Here is a 25,706-nt window from a genome sequence, read left to right as displayed (position 1 = left end):
GGGACACTTCAAAATGATCATTTTTCCCATCAAAATGACTGCTCATAAAGGTACTAATGATTAGTAAATGTTTATAATCATTTACAATTGATGAATAATTTCCACTTTAGATTGGGTACTACAAAAAACATTAACAAATAATTAATAAATGATTTAAGATGTGCAAATAGTAGAAGTCTACACAACAAACAAAGAGCAAATATATGACCTTTACAGACTGTGATTATGAGTTAATGAATATATAAACATGAATAATTTGTGACATGCTGAACATTATTAATTAAGCTATATTTTCACAACATAAAATACAAATGAGCATTAGGTAATATGTGAACTGATGTTTAATGACATTTGTAAGAATACAAAAGTGCATTGAAAGTTTAATGATGTTTGTAAACATTAACTAATGATTTGTTAAGCATTATGTAATGTTTGTTAATGATTTATTTATGAAGCTTTTAATCATTGTAAACCATCTGTCAAAATCGTTCTGAAAAGGCATTTCAATTTACATTAAATAATGATCTGTTAAACATTTGGTAATGTTTAATACGTTCATTAGTTAACAGTAACAAGCACATTATCTAATGTTTCTGGATATGTGAATATATATATATTAAGTAATGATAAATTAAACATTATATAATGTTTGTTAATGATTTATTAATGAAAGTTAATATAACGTGTTACCTTGTTTCAAGTTTTTGGAATTTTAGAACTTTAATGTATTTTTTATATTTATAAATTAAGTTTTAATATGTTTTTAAAGTTTGTTTTTCATCTTATATTTATATTATATTTTATTTCATCTTTAACTTTTCAACTTTTAATAGTTTTATAGATAATAGATAAAATATTTTTCATAGATTTCCTTGTTTTAATCATTTTAATTTTATTGTTTGTTGACAATAACAACACTGGTCCATGGTGGGGTTTATTTAAATTATAAAATAGTCTAAAATATTAGATTTTTTTACCATACAAGCATAATGATGCAGAAATGGATGTCATTTTCGTCTTGCTGTCACTATGTAGTATACAGGTGGAACATGATCTAGTTGACACAGATACAAAGCAAAGAATAGAGCTAGACCTATACAGTTTTTCAACTAGTGGATGCCTATTGTGCATTGAGATTTTCATCTCCATAAGCATAGTTGTGGGCCTTATTTTTGAAGCCCATTCAGATGAATGACAAACATATCAGGTTTTCAACTGCTGTGGATGAAGTCTAAAAGCACAAGCTTAGAATGGACTCGGATTTGAATTTCCTTAACGTAGTGCCAAATCCTAATTAATTCATGAACTCTGGTTTTTGTGAAAGTCTGCAGAAAGCAGCACTGCACTCTGTACTGTACTGTACCTTTTTGCTGTATCCTCATACTGAGAGAGACCTATTGTGTGGTTGTAGTGAAGCATTTGACCTTTGACCCTTCAATTGTCTGCTCCTCTGCAAATACAATTTTAACCATTTTAATAATTCATCCATTAGACATTTGATTCCTTGGGATCTTCGTGAATTTTCAACTAGAATAACTAGTTTCCTGCTATGCTCATTATGCAAATTTGTGGTTCTGTTTTGGAGGCGTTGCGATTTATGTAGTTATACAGCAAAAATACATTGAAAATATAGCTCAAGTGTTACAGTGCATATCATAATCACTTTTGATACTAAAGCATAACTAACGAATGAAATGGGTATAAAGAATCACTGCCTTCGATGCTATGAATAGCAGAGAGGTTTTGATAGCCATCAACCCACCGTAAAAACCCTTCTTATAATCTTATAAAACCATTTTAGGCAGCTATTTTTATGCTGAAGCAGCTCTACTAATTTCACATAAAGTAGTGCAAGCAGTAGATATAGAAACCCTACTGTAATCCACCTCATGTATAAGGGGAAGTTTCAATGAGCAATCTATGTAGGGAAAGTGCCGTTTGTGGGAGCATTAAAGGATATGTGTGGTTCGTAGATGTAAATGCGGTGTTGATGTTAGTTTGTTGTTTGTACTGAAAGATGTTGTATTATCTTGCATAGTGTGCTTTTAATAATATGTAAAATTGCAGTTCATTGGAAGGCTCTGGACCAAAATCTAGTAAGCTTTCTATAAAGAGAGCATTTTGAGGTAACATGCTGAAGGCTCTCCACAAGAAGGCTATACATCTGAATTAATTTGTTTCATGTTTCCGGACAGATTTTATATGGTTAGTTCATCCAAAATGAAAAGTAAGCCATAATTTACTCACCCTGAAGTCACCCTAGGTATATGATTTTTTTATTCTTTCAGACAAATTCAATTGGAGTTATTTAAAAAATTGTCTTTAATCTTTCAAGCTGTTTGATGCAACTTAGTGGGTGTTGCATTGTTCCTTGAAAAGTTTAATAAAAGCTCATACATTAAAATAAAGTGTCTCACGTGGCTCTGGGGGGTGAACAAAGGCCTCCTGTGGCAGTAGGTGGCATGGCAACTCATTTTGAAACAGGGCTAAAATGCCCTAAATGAAAAAAAAAATATATATATACATTTTAAATTCATTTGCATGCATCATCATTCAGTTTAATATTTATTCATGAGCAAAAGATTTCAAGTGTGTAGCACCAGATCAGCCTAAACCTTAAGAGTGTATTGTGAGATTAAAAAGGTGCTGAGTTGTCATTTCAGACCTTGCTTAATATCTGACTTTTGTCACACCCTTGTGAATATCCATTAACCCTCAAGGCAAAACTGTTGCTTTAGATCTCAGGAGACCTGCTTCACCCCTCCCCACTGATCTATAACCCACGGGAATCTGAAATCCATTACTCTGTATGAAGTAACAGCACTGGTCTCATATCAGCCTCCAGGAAAAATCCTATCACACACAGCCGAACCCCCGCGGTGGACCGACCCTGCCCACCTAACTTCCTGTCTAGACGTTCCTAATGAGTTTCTCTTTAACAATCCCCCAGCTGATTGCTCTGGTCTCGTGCACCTATGGATTAAGATCTGAAGGTTAAAATGTAACGTTATGGGGCAGAACTGTTTCCTTCAATGATCTGTGTAGGTATATTTCACTCAAAAATGGAAATCCTATCATTTATTCAGCCTCACATGTGATTCTAAACCTGTCTGACTTTTTAGTTCTGCGGAACATAAAAAAAGAAATTTTGAAGAACGTTGGAACCCCATTGACTTTTAATATTTGGATGAAATAAACAAAACACATTTTCCCATAATCCCCCTGGTTTGGCCGCAAGGAGAGTGTGCACTTTCTGCATTGCACTGCAGCACTGTCAAACTCAAAACTCTCACTACACTGCGCCACCTTGTGGTCAGTTGTTGTAGCTAGAAGCATCTGCTGTGACCTGACAGAAGCATCGAGAGTGACCATGCAGTGCTCATTAATTAGCTGACTAAGCTTTCCTTTACACTCAGAAAAGTTTGTCCTTGTATAGAACAATGGAGCTGAATTTGCAGTATTCCGTATAAGCCAAGCGCATGCTCTCCTCCCCCTCCTCCATCTCTCTCTACTTTTCTCTCTTTTTCACACAGGAATCTCCCCTACAGTTAAGAAGACAGAGATGGATAGTCCATCTCCTCAGGAGAGCTCTCCACGTCTCGGCTTCACACAGCACCACAGACCTGTCATTGCAGTGCACAGCGGTGAGGGGACAACACACACATGCATATATCTCTCTGTTCTGTCATCACAGGCCTGCACACACAAACACCGCAAACGGCTAGCTGGGAGGAACAAATATACTGTACAGTTTCTACTGTTGTGTTTGGTTATAAAAACTGTCTCTGCTAATATCATCATATCATGTGCAGCCTACTTTTATAAGGCCCTGTTAAAAAAAAAAAAGATATGATTTGCAACATGTTTTGATACCTTGATACAAGAAAACATGTAGGGGCTTTAATTTAGCTAGCGGGAGTTGTTTTGATTGTAAAAAGTCAGAGTAACATACCAGAATAAGAAAGTTTTTTCAGGGCTTTAGCTATTACATTTTGATGAAAGAGTATAAAGCCAAAACCGTCATTTCCTTGGGAATAACATGAATTGTCATTTATAAGACCAGGGACGTGCATTAAAGTAAGTAGCAACAGTTTTTTTTCCTTTGCATGAAACCGGTTATTGCAAAAAAAAAAATGTCCAGTGCAGGGACTTGGTTCCATCCATCGGTTGTTAATTGGACAGAGGCAGATCTGAATGCAGGTGATTGTAAGAAACGGGCTGGTTGAAATATATTAAATATGCACAGAGAAATCATTCACAATTTCAATGGGCTGAGAGGAGAGTACTGTCAGGTCGTTTCTTATAGTTGTACTGTGATCTGTCGTCTCCAGAGCCTCACAGCTGGCTGAGTTATGCTCTAACAATTAGCCTGGCTGTTCAGATGAATTGGTGGAGCGTGTCAGCCATGTGCTGCCTGCACTAAAACATCAAGCTGATATTACCTCTGCTGGGCTCTGCCAAATGTGTTACAGCATACAAAGTGTTCTGTAGAGAATTATGATGGTTAAATCTGACAGGGACGTGACAACTCAACAAAGAGCTCTTTAGTTAAGACATTAGTTATACAGTATGCAGTTTTATCAAATGTGTCACTAAAATGCAAGGGGTGAGTGTTATTGTGTTTGTTTACATACAGGTACACTAGCGTTCAGTTGTTTGGGGTTGGTAAGATTTTTTTGATGTTTTAGAAAAAATTGTTTACTCACCCTCATGTCACTTCAAAACTATATGATTTTCTTACTTCTGTTTGAACATAAAAGGATATATTTTAATGAAAGCTCTTTTTCATGCAGTGGCCAGGGGCTAAAAAGTACTAAAAATAAGTAAAAGCACCATACTGGCTGTCAGTGAATAATTCCAGTGAATAAGGCAGAATATCATTGTGTCTTTCAGGTATCTCTCGAAGTCCACATCCCTCCTCGTCTCTGCACTTCCCTGGCGGACCCATTCTCCCCCAGACTGCCTCCACCTACTTCCCACACACGGCCATCCGGTACCCCCCTCACCTCAGCTCTCAAGACCCGCTCAAGGATCTTGTCTCTCTGGCCTGTGACCCGTCCAATCAACAGCCCAGCCCGGTAAGATCATCCCATTTAGCATGCCAACACATCAGCTTTCATTCACACTCTAACAATCACAGATGAAGCTAGATGAAAACGTATCCAAAATGACCCAAACATCAGCCTCACTTGTTCAGCTAAACCAACCAGCAGCCATAGTTCTGGTAGGACCCCATGTGGTCCCATATGTGAGCCAAGCACAGCTCTGAGCCTGCCGTGTTAAGTCATATTTAACACTGGATCTGTTAGTATGCCAAATTAAAAATTAGTTGAATTTGTATATAAACGGGTCGTATTTTCCATATCCCATGAAGAGCATGGGATAAAACAGCATATCTGAATCTCCTGACTTGGTTGGAGAAAAGCACTGTTTGCTCATTTCACATGCAACGGGAGCATTTCTTATAGGGACAGTTCCCCCAATAATATAAAATTCTGTCATTATTTACTCAGCTTATATGTATATTACACACACACACACACACACGTGTGTGTATATATATATATATATATATATATATATATATATATATATATATATATAATTTTTTTTAATTTTAATTTTTTTGTAAATAATAACAGAATATTCATTTTGACTTCTATCAACTATCCTTTTAAAATGAGCGCAAAAAAGGATTATTTAATTCTTCTGGACAGAAAGAAAATAAATTTAAAACGGCAAAATTTTGACAGTTTTTGGCAGAAAAAACATTAGTGGACCTCATGGAGGTCTTGTAGAAACAAGCAGCCTCAACACGGTCAGACTTTACCCTTTCCGTTAAAGTGACCTGGAGTCATCAGCTCTGTTTCCTTCGCAAATACTCACAGACAACAGTTTCTCAGTGCCTGCGTTGCTCTGAGCAGATGAGAACCTGTTTGTCTGGGTTTATCATATCAAGGGGTGGCAACCATGTGGGCGGAGTTTAGGAATCACCAATTCAAAATCACTGCTTAAACATTTGAAATTTTAGTGATATTTATTTGAGCAAGCTTGTTTCCTGAAGTAAGTCTTAAAAACATGTTTATCTTGAATGCAGTGTCTCAACAAATTATAAATAAATATTCCCTAAATTCTCTTGTGGCATTTAAAATTATTTATTTTAGTTTTTACGGTTTAATTTTTTATTTATTTAGACAAACAATATAGAATTTAAATAGAGGCTGTTTATTGGTTGTTGGACAATTATTGATTATTGGTACATGAAAATAAATATCTACCTGACATAATTCAGGTAGAATTCATAGAATTTTTTTTATATACCAGAGCATCCCTAAATACAATCAGTAAGTTATGGCAACATATGCTTTTCCGTTACTTTAACTCGTCAAATTAATTTAACCAATTTCTCTCCATTTTTACAAAATGTACATAAGATTACATTTATTTAGTCCGTTTTTTTATATAATTTAAGTTCAAATAACTTGTATAGCAAAATTGATTATACTTAAAACATTTAAGGCAGCAAATTAGGTTTTTAAGTTGAAGTTTAAATTTGTTATGGTGTATTTTATGATAAGTAAAAATTTATAGTCTGAATGTTCTGTAAGTCGCTTTGTGTAAAAGCATCTGCTAAATGCATAAATTTAATTAAATTTAATTTAATTTTAATTTATTTTGCAGTACAGCTGTAGTGTCTTACATTTGAAATAGCTCAAACATTTTATTGAAGTGTTATTTCTTCTCATAATGACTTAATGATCCATAATGACCCAGGATGTCATCCGAGTAACATCACTGACTAAACGGGGTGAGCCGCTCTTGGATCATTCTGCTCGTTCTTACCATGGACCAAGAATTAGCACTGGCTGGATGGCTTCATTCTGACAGTGACATAAAGTACTAACACAAAGTGTGAATGACGTATCCTCTGGGTGCATGTAGGAAAGTCATGTGGCATTTCCACGTCAGGCAGAGAGAGTGAGAGAACAGGAAATACAGCCAAGAAGGAGGAGATCTCTGTGTCTAGGGGTGTTGCTGATGTTGGCACAAAAATGGGGGAAGAGAGAGACAGACACACATTTATGAATCTTGCCCTGTGGCAGCCGTGCCCTGCCGATTCTGCAGACTCATTGAAATTCCCCCTACTGCAGTCTGACCGTAGCCATACAGTCACAAAGAACAGCCGCACCGACCCACAATGCTGCTGACTCACTCACCAGCTATTGTTGTGCAGGGCAGTAAGTGTGCAGTTTTACCCCGCCAGAATGCAAACGAGAGCCAAACCCTGAGAGAGAAAGAGAGCATGATGGAGGGTTTTATGGATTTGCGGCCAGGTTCGAGCGATAGAGCAATACATAATGGGCCGTTCACTAAAACAGTGTGCACAACGTTACTCTGTTTCTCCCACATAACTGCTGATGGCAGGAGGAGGTGGGATATGTGACTGGACTTCAGAGACCATGTCATTTTTTCCACTTTTTGAAAACTAAAGAAATTAAGTACTTCAGACAAATACAGCTTGATTGAAAAAATCTACACCAGCTCTTAAATGCTACAAGTGAATGTAGATATCACAACATCACAATGTTTACATTGAAACATGGATATTTTGAGATTCGCTAAAGACTGCATTAAACAGTGTTAAAGAATAAGTTTGCCAACATTCTACCAACTTAAAACTGTTACAGTGTCAGTAGTGTAAATGAACAATGTGTATTCTTTCTCCACATTACATGTACCCATGGACAGTTGGATTGAGTCCACTGCATTATGGGTGAAGTTTCCCTACCTTTTTGGCTATAACACAGCCCTTTTATCTGTTTTTCATTTAGCAACATTTTTTTAAACTTCACCTTTCTACTGCATAGACAGTCAAGTTTTATCAAAAGCCCACCTTGTCAGTGAGGAATCACCCGTTAATTGAGCTTTAAGTAGAAATGATCTCTGTGTTGAGATCACATAACCAGGCATGTGTTGAAATGTAACAGTATTCAGTTCCGGTGGGGGCAGCAGAGAAGCTAATGTGGTGTAGAGGTTTTTTAATACAACAAATGAAATGTATTTCCTAATACTGTGTTCCATTCAATGCCAGATGCAAGATATTCCCACTAGATTTTGTACAGGTTGTCCTATTATATTTCTTCTTATGCATGCAAAATGGCAATGCTGCATTAGCATTTGTTTTTGCAGGCATGCAAATATAAACAGAGATCGTTTTGTACTATTTTTAACCCAACTGTTTCTATAAACATTAGCTTAACAGGTATTATTATCTGTAATTTTGAAATCATTCTTTTAAACAATAAAGTATGGCGCAAGCAGCACCAAAGTCATTGGTTTGATTCCCAGGGAATGCATGAACTGATGAATATCTTGTAAACGTTGAATGCAATATAAGTTGCTTAGGATATAAGCATCTGCCATTTATAATGTAAATGTAATACAGTATAAATGTATGTTTACAATTAACTTTGCCCTCAGTGTCATGCATCTTTATCAGTGTCAGTTTTGAAAAGTTTGAAATCTTTTTGTGCCGTTCTTTTGCACTTTTACAAGTAGGAAGTTGGAAATTCCAATTTCTAAACTGAATGGAACACTGCATTAGTTCACCAAAAATGATTAACATCTTAAAGAACTAAAATCATAGTCCTTAATATGCAGATATCTAAAAGAATTTTAGCATCAAAGGAAAAAAACAGAGCTAAAGAGAGCATAAGACAAACACAGAGACAGTAGATGTATTGTGATGTTAGCTGTGTAGAGGCAGTGAGGTATCCCTCCCCACAGTGGCTGACTATTGCCCTCTCTTCCTCTGCAGCTGAATGGCAGTGGTCAGGTGAAGGTATCCAGTCACTACATCTCCTCTCAGATGCTGGCCCCCCCGCCACCCCCCGGCCTGCCCCGTCTGACGCTGCCCCCAGAGTCCAAATCCAGCACCACCTCTTCAGACGCAGCTGCCAGCTCACCCACCTCCCCCAGTAAGTGGGACCCTTGCAACCCGTCCTCTCTGTCCCACCTCGGAACACGGAACCATACCTATAGCCAAAAATCTAGACAGCAGCACACACACAAAGAAATAGAGTTAAACCCCAGGATTTACATTTTTAGAGTGATTCAATAAGCAAGAAACCTTAATCAACAAATAAAGATGGCTGGCTCAGAGTTAGTGGTCTGGCTCACGTCACAAAGAAACAACACACAGTTGTCTTGGCTTTTAAATGGATAGCACATTTTATTGTATATTAAAATGTATGAACTAACAAAAGTTAGTTAAGCTTTTTTTTCACTTTGAACAGAAAATTCAGCTTTGCCATCACAGGAATAAATAAATTACATTTTAAAGTATAGAACATTTTATTTACTTTTATTTATTATTAATAAAAGCAGCTTTGGTGAGCAAAGACTACTCAAAAATGGTAGTGCATTTATTTACATTTTTCCTTTTTTTATTAATTATTTATTTCTGTTAATAATCAGAATAAACAATGTTTTGTGTTTTTTGTAGTTAATTTGCAGAACTATTGGCTTTTTACAGTTGCCAGGCAACGTTGCAACTCGGCGCGTTCGTATATATTTTAAAACAGCTTCAAAGTGAACTGTCTGTTAAAAAAAACACAATTTCAGTATTAGAGAAAAAAAGAAAGTGCCTTTCCATCAGTAAACCATATAAACACAGATACATTCGGATGACAAGTCGATCAGCTTTAATGGGCCAGTGCTTGCTGCCCTGTCCATTAATCATGCTAATTTAATTATTAATGCAGAGAAAGGCTCAATATGTTCACCATCCGCTGTGCTGCAGAATCCCAGATGATCAATCGCCTCAATACACCATCTCACACAGTCAGACTCAATGCTCCGCATGATTATTCAGCTAGAATCATGTCCCATAATTACTTCAGCTTATCCAAAGATGTATAATAAAGATGAATGCGTAGATTGTTGTGTGTTCTTTATTTACCAACAAGACAAAGAGAATTTCCAAAGAAACATAAGAAAGCACATCAGCTTCTGTAATTGCTGAGAATGCTGAGTCTTTAAGAGATGAAGGCGCACATTCACTCGCAACAGACTGGTTTTTCATAAGCAGACAACAGAATAAGCCTCCGACACACAGAATATTTATTTACACAGTCTGACGGTAACAAACAGAAACTATGACACAGTTTCAGCATCTATTTAGTGCCTGTGTGAAACAGATGCATGCCATATGCCCTTAAACTGCATTTTAGATCCGTACTGAATAGAGTAATATTAAACTGTGTTTTAAACACTAAATCCACCAGGAACCACATTTTGAAACCGATATCAATGCTTATACCTAACAGAGATTCCCATGTTGAGAATTTGAAAATAACTTTATGGTCACATTTTAATCCCAATTGCTCTCTTTCTTTCAGCATACTCTGCTCCCGGGACGCCACCTGCCAACCGCTCCTTCGTAGGAATCGGTTCTCGAGACACTGGCAGTCTGTATCAGGCACAGGTATCACAACACAAACCTCCAAATGCAGTTTATTCACACACAAACTCACAGATCACCCCCCCTCACACACACACACACACACAAATCTCAAATGAAATTGTAATGCTTATTATAGACTAAACTGAATAACTGCATTTTTACTACTGAATACTTTATTTTTCTTGATAACTTTCAGAAAGCTAACCACCATGAAAATGTTAAAAATTCCATCTTGATTTCAAGCAGTACTTAAAAATTTCCCTTGAACCCCAGTGCCCTGAGGAAACACTACAGCAGCGCTAGTCTGGACCCTCTGAGAGACCCAAGCCTTCTGTGTTCAATTATAGATCAGAAATGAGCAGATACAGTATCTATCGCTGGACCCTCAGCTGCCAAATGAAATGTAGTCTTTCACATTAAATATATAGCCAGTGTAGATACAACACCTTAACCAATATATGGGTAATTCATGGAATGTCTGAGGAATTATTTTTAAAAAATATAGTTTTTCTTTTTTTTTTTAAAGATGAAAAAAAAAATAATGTAATATATATTTTTTTATATTAAATATTTTATATTTTATTTCATGTTTTAAAAATAAATTCTGCTGTTTGTTTCATGCTGGGTCATTCCGTGTCAAATCAACCAAATTTGAGAAACGTTGTTAATCATGTTTATCTTTCTTCAGAAAAAAATATTAGCAAAATCAAAAATTGATTGATTGAGTTGACACGGAATGACCCTGCATAAAAAATGTATTCTGCATTTTGTGCTTAAAACAAAATATATTCTCTGACAACATCTTACACAATTGTATTACCAAGTAAATCATTTTCTGCTTGATTATTATTATTATTATATCATATATATAATGTTATTATTTTATTATTTTTATTTGAAAATAAGACAAAAAAATATGAAACGAATGGGTTTTCTTGCAGTCCACCATATAATATTATGAATTCAGCCTTCATATTTATTAATCACATGGGAAACTTTTGCATGCTCAGCAAAATCCTGACCTGATTAAAAGGCACAAAATAGCATCTGACATTTTTTGTGATGCTTCATGAATCCTATAGGACATGAGCCCATAAATAAACACTTTAAAAGGTCTTCCATCAGTAATAGCTGAAATTTGGCTGGGGAATGCAGCAGTGCTCAGGTAAAATCTGAACTGTGGAGGTGATTGAACTGCATGGCCGAGTGAGCTGCTGCATTGCAGTGCTTTTCAGATCCATAAAAAAGTGTAAATGCAGTTGACTGAGCCGTATGATGAAAGAGAGAGAGACAGAAGAGTGATCAATGAATACTGGAGGACTAGTGTGTGTTAGTGTGCATTAGAGATCATTTCTTGAACACCTTCATCCTGACAAACGACAAACAGACAGCAGGTACACGGCAGTTACGGTTCTTCTTCTTCTTAAAGTTCTTGTTTTGCATGTTGTCCACTAGGGAAAGTCTGAACTTTTCTGGCTCTCATTTAGATCTGTGTCTGTGTCCCTTTGAGAGTATCATGAGCTGAGAGAAGGGGAATAGAAGAAGTCAAATGACCGTGGGGGTAGGGGGGTGATTTCCGTTCATTTGGTCAGTGATGGTCACGTCCAGGGCTGTCTGGTTGCTAGGGGAAACCAGACGTGATGTAATTGTCAGATGAACCTGTGCTTGAGGGAGTGGAAAAAGAAGAGACCACTGTGACCAATCAAATTGACCAATCTGTGTTGTACGACCGAGACTAACACTAGAGTCATTGACTGTCCAGTCCTAGTTTGACAAAACACAGTTGTCTTTTTCTTTCTTTCCCTGTAAAAAGTGAAAGTGTACAGTTCTTGCACATTTTTACTTAGCTTTTTTTTTTTTTTTTTTTTTAGTTTATTTAGTTTTCTTATACAACATAAATTAGATCAACAAGCATAGTCCAATTACTATTTTTACCTGAATATAAAAAGACTTGATTATCATTAAACAATTAACTTGTTAAACTTGTTAATTAAAAATAATTCATTTTATCCTTTTTTATTCCTTTTGTTTGCACTGTGGAAAGCAGGGTTATTATCGTCAACTAAAACTAAAGACAATTTTTGTTTGACAATATTTAAATATAATTAATAGTATTAAATATAATACAGTTTAAATATAAAATATAAATAAAAGAAGAAAAACTTGAACTAAAATAAAAAAGAAAAAAAAATATCCTTGGCAACTAAATGAAAAAAGTTTAAAGGCAACTGGAAATGATTACTAAGACACTAAAACTAAACTTTTTAAAGATTTAAAAATAAATGTAATTAAACTAAAGTAACTGAAAATATTAATAAAGTATAATATAAATAATACTAAAATAATACTGTTAAATATCTAAGTAAAAATGTGAAGTTCCTGTCATATCTGTTTTGACCCTTAAAAATGTATTAAATAATCATTATAATCATTATTATTTAACAATAATGTTTATTTAACTGTATTGTTTACAGTTAAATAATTTTTTAGCACAAGAAACATATTTTAATATACCTTCCTTTCTTTCTTTCTCTCTTCTCTCTCTCATTATTTGGCTTTGTATTAAACTCAGTTTAATTGACTTCTGTTGTTTTCTTTTCTCTGATTAAAAGGTACATTACTAACAGTCTTTGTTTTTAGAGGAGCTTGTATTTCAGCCTCACCTCCAAGCTCTCCTGAAGCATTGCATTTAAAGGGAAAGCCTGTCATTTGTTAGGCCCTTGTGGTCTAATATGTCCCCCTTCTTGGACTATGAACGTCTCAGCTTTATATTTTCTTAACCTAAACCACCTGTCACCAAGACAAAGCCTGTAGCTTTTATAGGGAACTAAATATTTATTTTGGAGTGATGCTTAACCACTGTTAGCCTGGGCTCAACTGGTCGCTGTGTCACTGAGTGAGTGAGAAAGTTTGAGCTTTGGATGTGCCCTAGTGCAAAGAAAAATTGAAATATCAGGCAACTGTTAAAAAAGAGAGCAGTCTGTAATGATGAGACAAAGATGGAATGGTAACACTCCAGATTTTAACTTTATAATATAATTTTAACACCTATAGCCTATAGCCTTAAACTTGTCTTTACAATTTTAATGATTAGAAATCACATTTGTGTGTCATTATGGATATCAAGTAAATGATTGGTTTCATTTTCATTTTTTTCATATTCATTTTTTTCAAGTATTAGAATTTTAACATTGTATAATTTCCATATCTGGAGTTTGGCTTTATTCATGTTTTAGAGTGGCTTAATATTTATATATCTCTTATAAACTGTAAAACTGAACATTTGTTGGTTTTTAATGAATATAACAGAAGTTGTAGCAATATGGGAAGCTCATATTTAGCTAGTCAAGCTTTTTTAGAATTTTCATTCATGCCACTCTTCTTGTAACCAGTTTGTTTATTGTTCCACCAATCAGCACCAATTTGTTTGATCTGATTCAGCTCACCAACAGCAACCACTAAAAACTTCCATGAAGAAAGCAAATAGTGTGTCATTTTCATGGCACAGTGTGGTAATGGCAAATATCTGCTTAATTTAACATCTTTAGTCAGTTTCACTAGTGGTTTTGCATTGGTTTGCTTGTATCAACATTTGTATAGATGAATTTGATAATGACTCCCCACTTTCTGGCCCGGTTCTGTTAGCCTTCACCACATTAATGAAAGAAAATACAGGAGACGACGCTACACGTGACATTTTCTTGAGCTGTTTTGATCATATTTAAGTATAAATTCTAAGCAGGCCGTCAGTTTGAGGTGAGACGGGAGATTATATCTACAAAAATATTACAACCAAGAAGAGAGGCATCTGTTGCGGCACATTTTCCTACCAAAGAAAGTACTGAGTTTCCATAACAAACATTAAACTGGAAATATATTAAATCTCAACTTGACTCTCTAGAGGAAGAGGATTGTGGATTTATCTCATCAAGAGACATTTTCAATATGGTAAAATAGCATGTTGTCACTTGAACGCAAAGCCAAGATGATATCCAGAACTCTGGAGTATATATATGTCTGTGTGTGTTTCTCCACAATATATTTATAAATTCAGTTTTTTCTCTTGAGTATTCAAGGATAACATTTAGCCTTTCGGTTTCGGGTGGAATGCATTTTAACAAAGGAGTGGCTGTAATTGTGCTGTCAAATTCACAGGGCTTGAAAACAAGTACGATCCCCACACTGCCCACTCTCATGGGCTCGGATTTTGATTCAGTAATCAACACCAAATATGATTTGGGAAAATTGCATCTCAATACACTGTAGTAATCACTCAGAAAACAGCATCTTTGCATTTCCCAGCAGTGTTGACTGTCATTATAAACGTATTTCTCTTCCTGGCAGTAGTTTCTAAAGTCTGCTGAAGTGTCATGGGTTGTGTGAGGTTAATCTTAGCTCCAGTATCACTCCATTCATAACGAGCTAGCGAACAGAAGTCAAAATAGACTGATTTCATTAAGTAAAAACTTGAAAGGTGTTGAAGTAATGTATGATTAGTTGCTTAATAATAACTTTTGGCATGTTATTTAAGATAACTGGTGGTGCGTGTGGTCCATAGATTGCGAAACTGCCCTTTTCATTGATCAATGAGCAAGAGCTGCCAAAACTCTTTGGCGCACTGTTTTTATACCTAAATGTGTCAAACGATTTTAATGTAGATTCTCAAGGCTGTGTGCTAATATCTGGGCACTGCATTGTGGATTTTGGGAGTCATTAGTCTGTGGTTTGGTGTTGATCGAGAATCAAGCCATCAGTCTGATGTACACAAACTCTTCAGCAGGGAGTGGGAACAAATTTTCTTTTTTTAGCATTATTAAATCAATACATTTGGGGGTAGTTAGACGTCTGTTGGACTGCTGTGAAATTACTTAAACCTTAGTGGAAAATATTGAGCCAGGGGCTTATGGCATGAACTCCTTTTTTCTGTTTTTAAACCTTGTCAAATTTTCAAAAGACTTCAGTGGTCTGTGAATGAAAGCCAAAATCCTGTTATGCTTTTAAAAGGTTTTGGGTGGGATCCTGCTGAGCTCTCTCTCTCTCTGTCTGCAACTTGTAGCTTTTTAATTCTGTATTAGTTTTAATAGGTTCCTCAATTCTGGCCACCAACTAAGTGTTTGCCTCCCATTATCAGAAAGACTGATTAGGTTCTGTTTTGAATAGTAGAGTATATAAATGTATATAGTTTATACATTTTAGAGTGGTATGCGTTTGCATTGTTTAGATCCTCATGGACAGGACACATACCAACTACTGTCACCACCTTTTTTAAAAACTAAACTCACACACCATCTGGGTATATGGGTGTTTCTTCTGCTACAGACATTTTAACGTTACAGGGTGTGATTTTTATCAAAATTAGAACAAATTTTAGATCTTATATAGTTTTATCCATACTTTGTTTCAAATGGGTCAATATTATAAATGTGTATTGTGAAATTGTATTATTTCTAGTCATTCCCACAGGTGTCGTTTATAAAAAAAATGTTTACTACACAATATACTAAACAATTTTCCCGCTAAGGTTTAATGAAAAGTTAGTATAATTGCATGCCTAAGATGTAATATGAGACAAAAAAATAATCATACATTACTGTGATCCTTTAGAAATCATTCTAATACATTGATAGAAACATTTCTTATTATCAGTTGAAAACAGTTGCGCTTCTTTACATTTTTGTGCAAAACCATCATAAAATTCAAAGGAACTGCATTTATTTGAAATACATATGTGACCCTGGACCACAAAACCTTAAGTCTTAAGTCACTGAGGTATATTTGTAGCAATAGCCAAAAAAATCATTGTATTGGTCAAAATTATCGATTTTTCTTTTATGCCAAAAATCCTTAGGATATTAAGTAAAGATCATGTGCCATGAAGATATTTTGTAAATTTCCTACTGTAAATATATCAAAACTTCATTTTTGATTAGTATTATGCATTGCTAAGAATGCATTTGGACAACTTCAAAGGCGATTTTCTCAGTATTTTGATTTTTTTGCACCCTCAGATTCCAGGTTTTCAAATAGTTGTATCTCTGCCAAATATTGTCCTATCCTAATAAACCATACATTAATGGGAAGCTTATTAAGTCAGCTTTCAAAATGATTTATAAATCTCAGTTTCGAAAAATTGACACTTAAGAGACATATTTTTTAGCAATGTCAAAGTCTTTGTCACTTTTGATCAATGTAATGCATCCTTGATTAATAAAATATTCATTTGAAAACGTAAAACTTTTAAATGGTTGTGTAAATATCACTTGTAAACAGAATGTTTTTATCGGGTATCATTTCTAATCAAATTATAAAGTTGTCATCAAAACATGCATAGGTTCCATGAAAAGTGAAACGACTGTTGGCTATGAAATAAGTCATAGCAAGTTAAGGTAGCTGGCCTTTTTATTTCAGAAATCCAGTTTCAACCACAACATGCCATTCAACTGTACACAATTTGAAATGTGGTGGAAATGTTGATGTGGTTTCAGAAAAATGACAGAATGATGAATGAATGTTTGTCCTGGGTTGGACATTGTTAGTAGACAAATAAAACCAGTGCGAAAAGCGTTTTGAGAAAGTTTATTTTTCTGAAACTCTACAAAGCCAAAAGTGCCCATAGTTTAATTTAACCCATATAAATCGCCCTGCGCATTCAATTTAGAGGAAACAGATCCATCTCGACTAGACCGCGGTCGGCTTCAGATGAGTTTTTGTCTGATTTAGCTGGATATCCCATAGCGCTCCTCCTATTGTGTTACTTGTGTTTGTACAGATGTCTTAGTGATTTTAATTCTCTCTCTTTCTCTATCTTGCAGTCCTGGTATCTGGGGAACTGATCATCACACACACATACAAAGACGAACCCGAGGAGGCACAGACATGGATTCGAAAAATCTTTTTTGTGGAATTTACAAAAAAAAAAAAGTTGTGAACGAGATGCAAGAGGGAAAATCATATATATATATATGCAGTATTTGTATATATACACACACACACATATATATATACACAATATGTGTGTATAGATATATGTGCACACATATTTATATATGCATAACGACGTACAGTATAAGATGCTTCAACACACTTTTTTCTGAAAAGACAATGGAAAGGGAGACGAGCTCGAGAGAACGGCCATAGGTGCAACGGAAGAAAAGGAGACAAAAGAGGAGGATGTTTTTTTTTCTGGGAGGGCAGCCCGAACTATGGCGTACATTTACGGACATGTCGATAAAGGCCCACCCTGACTCCCTGCCTCCTGGAAATGCCTCTCCTCAACCCCCTCTTTCTGCTACAGGTGCTGTTTCCTCCTATATGCAAAATAAGTATCCTTTATTTTCTTAATGAACAAGGAAGAGAAACCCCAATGAAAGGGTTTTTCCGCTAGCAATTCACCACAGGTTCGGAAGTGAGCACGGTCTGTTTTTATTCTTTTTTTTAAGTGCGCAAAGGCAACACAGCGTGGAAAAGGAAACGAAAAGGTTGATGCTTCCATTCACACGACAGTAAAGAAACGCAAAGGCTACTTTTCATCCAGTTTTATTGACAATCATGTATCTGCGTCCTTGGTTTCGTTCAGAGGGTGACGTTTTCTAAATTGCATTCTCCATCGTTTGTAACGGAGTCCACTTTTTGGTGGAACCCCGTCATGTTTTTTGTACATCGGAGGAATATTAGTGGTACCTCAGTGACATTGTAAATCACAGTCAGCATCTATAGACACATGCACACACACTTACACGTAAACACACTTGTCTTGAGGCAATGGCTTGTACTGTTAAAGGCTACACGAGGTGTGTGTGAGCTGTGAAACAGCCTTCATAGGATGAGCCAGGGAATAGCAGGGGTGAATTAGCACCTTCCTCACTTCGCAATATGAAAGCCCCTCATTCCCTGGACCCCGCTGTAAGTGTGTGCGCATGTGCATCCGTGTGTTTGTGCATGTCATAAACATTAGTAGTCCCTTATTCATCTCTGTGAGTTCACAGATTAGGGGGTTTTGATTCATGTAGATTCGTGGATTTTTCCACATAGCGACAAAGGGAGTTGAAATATAGTTCTGTCATTACTTAGACAGTATTGGGTGTAGAGGATAGATTTTTTTTTCTCTATGTGTAATTTGTTTCAATTCATTGGAAATTACAGGCATTGCACTACTTTAAATTTTTACTTTTCCTCTTTTGCAAATTCCTGTTCGGCCTAATCATATGGAATGCTGCGATTAGTCGATTATTTTTGTCATGTTCTGATCTCACGGTAGATGTGGGTTGGTTTCCTAATAGCTGATCAGAACAATCCAACATTTTCTATGTAAACGTGTCCATGTTTATGTGATTACTTTTATACAATTCCCATAGTTTAACAGAAAAAAATTAGGCTTTCTTTTTTCCCATGTTTTTACTGCAAGAAACTATGACTGTTTTAATTTTGAAGCAGATTACACACTTTAATCCGTAGGAATGTCAAAGACTTGGATGTTTGACGTGAGATGGGTTGTAATGCCCAATACAAAAAAGGAATTCAGCAGCTATGCTGCCCATCCCAGAGTTCATTGGGAGGTGGACGCCTATGACCAGCATGTCTGTGCTTGGTTGCCTCAGAAATAGGTTATTCTGCCCTCGGAGATGGGTTGATTTGTACAAATGAAATAACATCAGGGCTTAATCTACAATGCTACCGAACCCAAATCACGAAGCCATGAAAAGTGCCTGAGACATTGCAAGATTTTCATTTGAAATCTTCCTTTTTTTTAAAGACTTGGACATTTTGCTTCATCTACTGTGGATTGTTGTTGTTGTTGTAGGAGTTCGAGGGGTTGTTTTTATGCCCAGAGAGATATTTTAAATGGCCTCGCAAGCCCCTTGTCAGCTGCATGGACTAACGCTTAGCCACAGGAAACGCAGACAGCTGAACAAAAAACACGCATACACACCCTTATAATCAGAACATGACAAAATCAACACATATCAGAGCTTTACTAGGTACCCTCACAAAACCAATATGACGTAATATCCACACTCTCTGGTTGCTTTCACTAACCTTTTATAATGGCTTCGCATACTCATTCTATTAAGTTGACCATAGTTAGGCCCAGAATACATACAACATGACTTGTTTTAATGGTGCTGATATGAAAATCTCTATATATGAATTCTATATAACTGTGCATGGTGCTTTCAAAAGAAAAATCATAAGAATTAAGCTCAAACGACCACCGTATCGCTGACATGGGTGCATGGCAGATAATCTTAGTATTAGCTCTGAAGCAAAATGCTCCCGACTACTCCTTAATAACCCAATTTGAGCAAAGAGCCAGTGACACAGATGAATTTTACCTTTTTACTACATTGCTTTGACTTTTATCCAACAATCCCTCTTCTACTTTGCACGATATTTTATACAACATATTATGTGCCTTGCCTTTAGTTAAGAACGAAAATGCGTAATTTTAAAGGAGTCGATAAATATTTTCTTCTTTTTTTTTTGATGTAACCAGTGTCACAAAGGAATATAATGCTGCATGTTTGATTGCCTGTCATTATCAGAATAAGACTAACAGGTTACCTGATAGCTGTAGATTTGGATGGGTGAGAGAGGCTTTTTTTGACCCTCTTCCTCTTTTAAAAGCACTGTAGTTGGCATGAAATCTCCCCTTCATTTTATTTCCTTCCTCCGTTCATGAAATGAGAAGGTAACAGTCTGTGAAAGATGCAGTACCAGCTCTCTTCATATCAGCTCTGAGCTGATGTTTTGATTCCGTTGTGATGTTAGACTTCTCTTAAATTGTTTAGATTGTATGTTATCATGTATTTAAATGAGTTTGTTTTGGCCAAGTTTAAATTCCACAACTGAGCACTTAGCAAATGATTTTGCAATCAGCAAGACTTTATATCGTCTTTACATTTTGCTTTTTATCAAAGGGTCAAATTTACATTTCATTATTTCAGAAAACCTAGGCATTTGTTAAAGGGATGGTTCACCTTAAAATGTAAAAAAATATATTTTTAGTTGTAAATAAAACAGATTATTGGAGTATGTTGTACAAGAAATTTATTTTTTATGTTAAAAATTAAACATTTAATTCAAAGTGTTATTTGCTGTTTCTTTGTAATTAACTGTGAAATTTAATCTGTAATTTAGGCATGTCAATATTTATTCTCCCTCATGCTTTTCCAAACGTGTATTTATGACAACAGAAGATATATTTGGTTGTCTGTATAATGAAAGTCAGTAGTGCCCAGTGCTGTTTTGAGAAAAAAACACCAAAAATATCAGCTCTACAGAAAAAAAAGAAGAAAATTCATACAATTTTGAACCAACATGAGGGTGAATAAATACTAACAAAATGTGAACTGTCCCTTTAACCCCTTTGTGAGGGCTCATAACACTGGCTGCAATAGAATATGTAGTGATGTCTGACCATAAATGATCGCTTTAATTAGTTAATTACTTTAATAAGTGGTTTTACTAATCGAGTCCCTTGTATATGTCCGTATATATTAACTGTAGAATCCGTTCATAGAGAGTAGCTGAAATGTATTTGTCCAATTCAATGTACAGACACAAGAACAGCAAGAAACCATTGAACTGCTGACTTTGTGTCTTCTTAGAAAATGAATGCTTCTTCCTCTTCTTTTTATCAAATTAGATAGTAGGAGATAATTTATAATTCGTAGCATGTAGTGTCAAGGGAGCTTATGCAGAGGAGAAGATTTTGTGTATTTCTGGAGCTGGGTCAGGAGAGGCCATGTTGTAGTTTGTGATGCAGTGTACAGTGTATTGTTTCTGCAATGGATATTGCACTGCTGGTAGCTAATATGATTTGCTGGTAGCTATTTAAAAGTTTAAGTCGATTGAGAAAGAACAAGAGATTTTGTTTACATGAAGCCCGTGGTAAGATCTGGGTCGTGGATGATTTGTGAGCCCACCGTTGTCCAGCCAGGCCGAATCGGAGTGCTATAGCAGAAGGGCATTCCGTCTGTACCATGATACAAACCCTTTGCAGAAGTGCTAGCATCATTCAGCAAGCAATTTTCCTTGTGTTTAACAGGACAGGCGACGGGACGGGGGTCTGCCTCGGAGTGTGGTGCCCAGTTGGATTGTTTTGAAGCAGGAATGGCAAACTCTGACAAATCTCCCCGGTACAGACTCGCATGACCCGCCGCCTGTCCTGTGAAGATTTGCACTGCTCCATTTTCATCTTTCTAAAGCTGTCAATCCTCTCTGGCCAGGGTGCGACGGTGGGCTCAGTAGAATAGGGGTCTGATCGTAGTTTCGCCAGCACAGCGGCTCCGTGGGGCATGCAGTCTTCTTCTACGTTTGCTTTTTGTATATGATCAAATTGGCTACATGCGGCTGAAAAATGTCTGTTACCCCGAAGTGTGCTTTTTAAAGTGGCCACAGGTGATGATTGAACTTGCTACGACGTGAATAATGCATTTGAGCTGATGCATGTAAAAAAAAAACATTAGCTTACTGTTTGATTTTGAAACCCTTCAATAATATTTTTTACAGAGCGGGGATTATTATAATTTTTATGCGTGTTGTTGAAATGTTAAATTTTGAACACAGTTATCTTGTGTATAAATGCTTACCATATATCCAGTAGAATGAGGAAAAAGACACATGTATATAAAATGTCTTTTTGTATGATAATTATTATTATTTTTTGTATGTTTGGATTTAGTAGTCATAAGCTTGTGGTCGAGCCACAAAAAAATTGAAAGCTCCTTCTAAAGGATCTGCTGTTGAGAAGAAAATGTCAGCACCATTAGCACATACCTTTCATACAGTTATCACGTGTTATTTTGATCGCAAAATATGGACTCCAGTAAATTCAGCATCACTTGTTGTCATTTTAAATAGATACAATAGCTTCACTAAGCTTTAGAGGTGTATGCAGATTCCATTGCCTTTTTTGCGAAGGTTTTTTTTTTTATCTCCAAAACCTATTTGAAACCTGCACTTATTGTTTCTCTTTTGTCATTCTAGCTTCAAGTTGTTTCCTGTACTTCTACTTGGAAGATTGCACTAGATAATCTGGTATTGAAACTTTATCAAATAATAATACTTATTTTTAAGGTTTGCTTCTCTGTGGATATTTCTCAGCCTTGATGATCACGATGAATAGAGCCTAACGATGAGAATGAACGAAAGATAGAGAGATGAAGCTGCTTGAATGGTACCCTTTTATTTCCCTGTTGTCATTTATGTGCTAAATTTACCCTTTTTAGATGTTGAAATCGTGCCAGGTTCCTGTACACTGCAAACCGCAGAGTAGAAACACATAAACAGTCACACTGCAACAATCATTTTCAGAATCAGTACTTTGTCTTTTTCCAGTAAAAATCTAAACATCCTTGAAACAAAATATATATATTTGAATATTTGGGATTTAAATAATACTTTTATTCAGCAAGGGCACATTGCGTCAATCGAAAGTGCCAGTAAAGACATTTATAATGCTTTTTTTTTTTTTTTTGAACTTTCTGTAATGAGAATGAGAAAGTATCACAGTTTCAAATGGTATCACAAACATTGATAATAATAATAAGAAGAAATATTTCTTGATCTGCAAATCTGCATATTAGAATGATTTTTGAATCATGTTACACTGACAGATTTGCCATCACGGGAATATACTACATTTTAAAATACATTCAAATAGAAAACAGTTCTTTTAAATTATATTAGTATTTCACAATATTAGTTCTTTAAAAAACATCTAAAAAAATCTTCCCAACCCCAAGCTTTTGAACAGTATAAAGTTGTGTACAGTGTAAATATTTCAAATGAATTAGGGATGTTTATGTTTTTTTACTTGTGAAAAATATAAAAGAAAATATTAAATTTTTTTTTTGTTGCAGTGTGGTTTCTTAAACCACCTCTGGACAATCAGTTACCATGGCTTACCTCAGCCCGATGATAGTTTTATGGAGGGTTTAACTTTAGACCTCACTCTTCTGAGTGCCTTCCTGGATTCAGTCTGGAGCTGTTGGATGTGGGTTTACGATGCGTGATCTTCCCCTGGTTTTGTAAGATCAGCCTACTCATGCCTGTATTTACAAGAATTGGCGGAATGTGCATCACTGAAACAATTGTTTAATTCTGAGGTCCAGGCACTTTAATTAGTCATTGACATATGTAATTATGCTGAATAGAATGTAAATTTCCCTGTTCACCCACTGACATAAACAGGATGTGAGGAGACCCTACTCAGGCACACGTGAGAGAATTAGACATGCATGAGTGTTTCACTCGTATCGTTTCCTTTTGCGGTTTGTGTAATGTAAACCTTGCAGTACCATGAACTTTGCGAGGTAGATAGAAATGTGAACATGTGCTCCTCTCAGTAAGGGCTGGATAACCTCTTCAGGGCTGAGGCACTGGAATGCAGTTTCTGTTCTTTGCTCCCTTCCATTTTCAGTGTTGTGACACTTGGCAGGATGTATGTCATAGTTCGTCAGCTGATGAATTGACACGTAACATGTTTGATACTGGCAGAAACTGGTCTAAAACCCCTAATAACAGCTCAGTCTAGCTACTCGGTTTGAATTCAAACTTGTAGTAATACACTAAAGATCTGGAAATGGTACTTGTGTAAAAATCTGAACAGCATCTATGCAGCTAATCCAGGCTTTACTGAAATCTTTGTGCAGAAAGTTCTTTCTAATATTAAGGACTGTTTCAATGTGTGCAGAGCCGTCTAAGCTGTGCTTAACCTACCATTGTAATACTCCAATATAGTGAAAAAGGCTGAATACTGTGTTTACTTCTGGTCAGAATTAACATAGATGTTAATGGAATACCTAATCACTACATCAAATCACATCTTCATGCTCTTGTAAAATATAGAAACAAAGAAAATGAATCTGTAATAGAATATAGTTTATCTGTAATTTATTTATAACCTGGGTTAGTCCATATTTAACCCAAAGTTGGGTTGAATCAACCCAGGATTTTTTTAGTGATGCATTAAATTGATCAAAAGTGACAGTCATAATGTCACAAAAGATTTCGGTTTCAAATAAATTTTGTTTCTTTTGAACTTTATGTTCATTAAAGAATCCTGGAAATTGTATAACAAAAAAGTAGCAGATTGAAAATTCAGAAAATTCAGCTTTGCCATTACATTAATAAAATAATATTTTAAAGTTGTTTTGAATTATAATATTATTTCACAATATTACAGTTTTACAGTATTTTCGATAAGCTAAATACAATTTTGGCGAGCATAAGAGACTTCTTAATCATTAAAACATTTTAACGAGCCCAATCTTTTGGACAGTAATTCTGACATGATGTAAATGCAGCATTATAAAAATGTTTTGCTTAGGTCTGAAACGATTTGCTCCTCAGAGTGCATTTGTGCATAGGTGAGGTCATTGGTTATACTGACATAATACCCATTTAAAGTGCGTAATTCAAATTTCAATGTTCTCCAAACACAGTTTCAGATATCACGTTGATGATTGAGCTGTGGAGGTGATGGATGGTTTTAATCTAAACTTTGATGAAATTTTTACTGTACTGTAGAGTGGATGGTTCTGGGGTACAGAACGGCTCATTATTTTTCACTCTTAGCAAACCAGCAATACAAATTGAATTATTTATATATATATATATATATATATATATATATATATATATACACACCAAACTGGGTTAAAAATACAATTTTAACATGCAGTGCTTGTCATTTTACTGCTTTGCTTTGGTTTCTTTTCCTCACCTATGTGTTCTCTGTAAACCGTGAGCTGTTACGTGGGTTTTCACCGTCCCGCTTGCATCATCTCTGCAGTGTCGTTCTGGAATAGATACAATTTTTGTTTATCAAACGCTTTTTTTAAGTTATTATCCAACCAAGGGGCCAGATTTGCCAAAGCCTCTCAATAACACAACCTCTGAGTGCCACAACATATTGACACTGAGGTTAGTACAGTCTGACGATGCTAAGAATTCTAGCATGTGCTAAGGGCTTTTCGAAATCTGGCCCTAAGGTTAAAATGGCTCAAATGGGGTGAAGAAAATCTTTCTGTTCAAAGAGGAGAAAAGCCATTTTTGGGCTTTGCAATTTATGCAATATTTTGATAAGTCTTTCACACAGATGAATTGCCAAAAACACCCTGACATACCGCCTGCTCCCGAATGTTAGACCCCCAAAACAGTCACGCATCAATGTTTCAGGGTGCCCTCTCTCCCATTAGAACAATTGTTTTGTTTTATTCTGTTTGTTTTTATTCTG

General features: G+C 35.7%; 1 protein-coding gene across 6 annotated transcripts in view; it reads left to right on the top strand.

Moving 5' to 3' along the window:
- The window catches only part of nfic (nuclear factor I/C), a 111,372-nt gene that overhangs the window by 81,567 nt on the left and 4,099 nt on the right, over window positions 1-25,706 (top strand). For 3 of the 6 annotated variants that reach the window (XM_059503794.1, XM_059503795.1, XM_059503791.1), the window contains 5 exons: window positions 3,534-3,644; window positions 4,894-5,078; window positions 8,819-8,978; window positions 10,401-10,486; window positions 17,278-20,280. In XM_059503794.1, the coding sequence (XP_059359777.1) occupies window positions 3,534-3,644; window positions 4,894-5,078; window positions 8,819-8,978; window positions 10,401-10,486; window positions 17,278-17,298 (563 nt within the window). In that variant the 3' untranslated portion in view covers window positions 17,299-20,280. Of the gene's footprint in view, window positions 1-3,533; window positions 3,645-4,893; window positions 5,079-8,818; window positions 8,979-10,400; window positions 10,487-17,277; window positions 20,281-25,706 lie in introns of those variants that run through there. The other 3 variants (XM_059503792.1, XM_059503796.1, XM_059503797.1) reach the window with 3 other exon arrangements.

This window comes from Carassius carassius, chromosome 21 (genome assembly GCF_963082965.1).
Source record: "Carassius carassius chromosome 21, fCarCar2.1, whole genome shotgun sequence".
NCBI classification, from domain to species: domain Eukaryota; kingdom Metazoa; phylum Chordata; class Actinopteri; order Cypriniformes; family Cyprinidae; genus Carassius; species Carassius carassius.
Note: the sequence above shows the minus strand (reverse complement) of the source record. Positions and strands in the feature narration are given on the sequence as shown.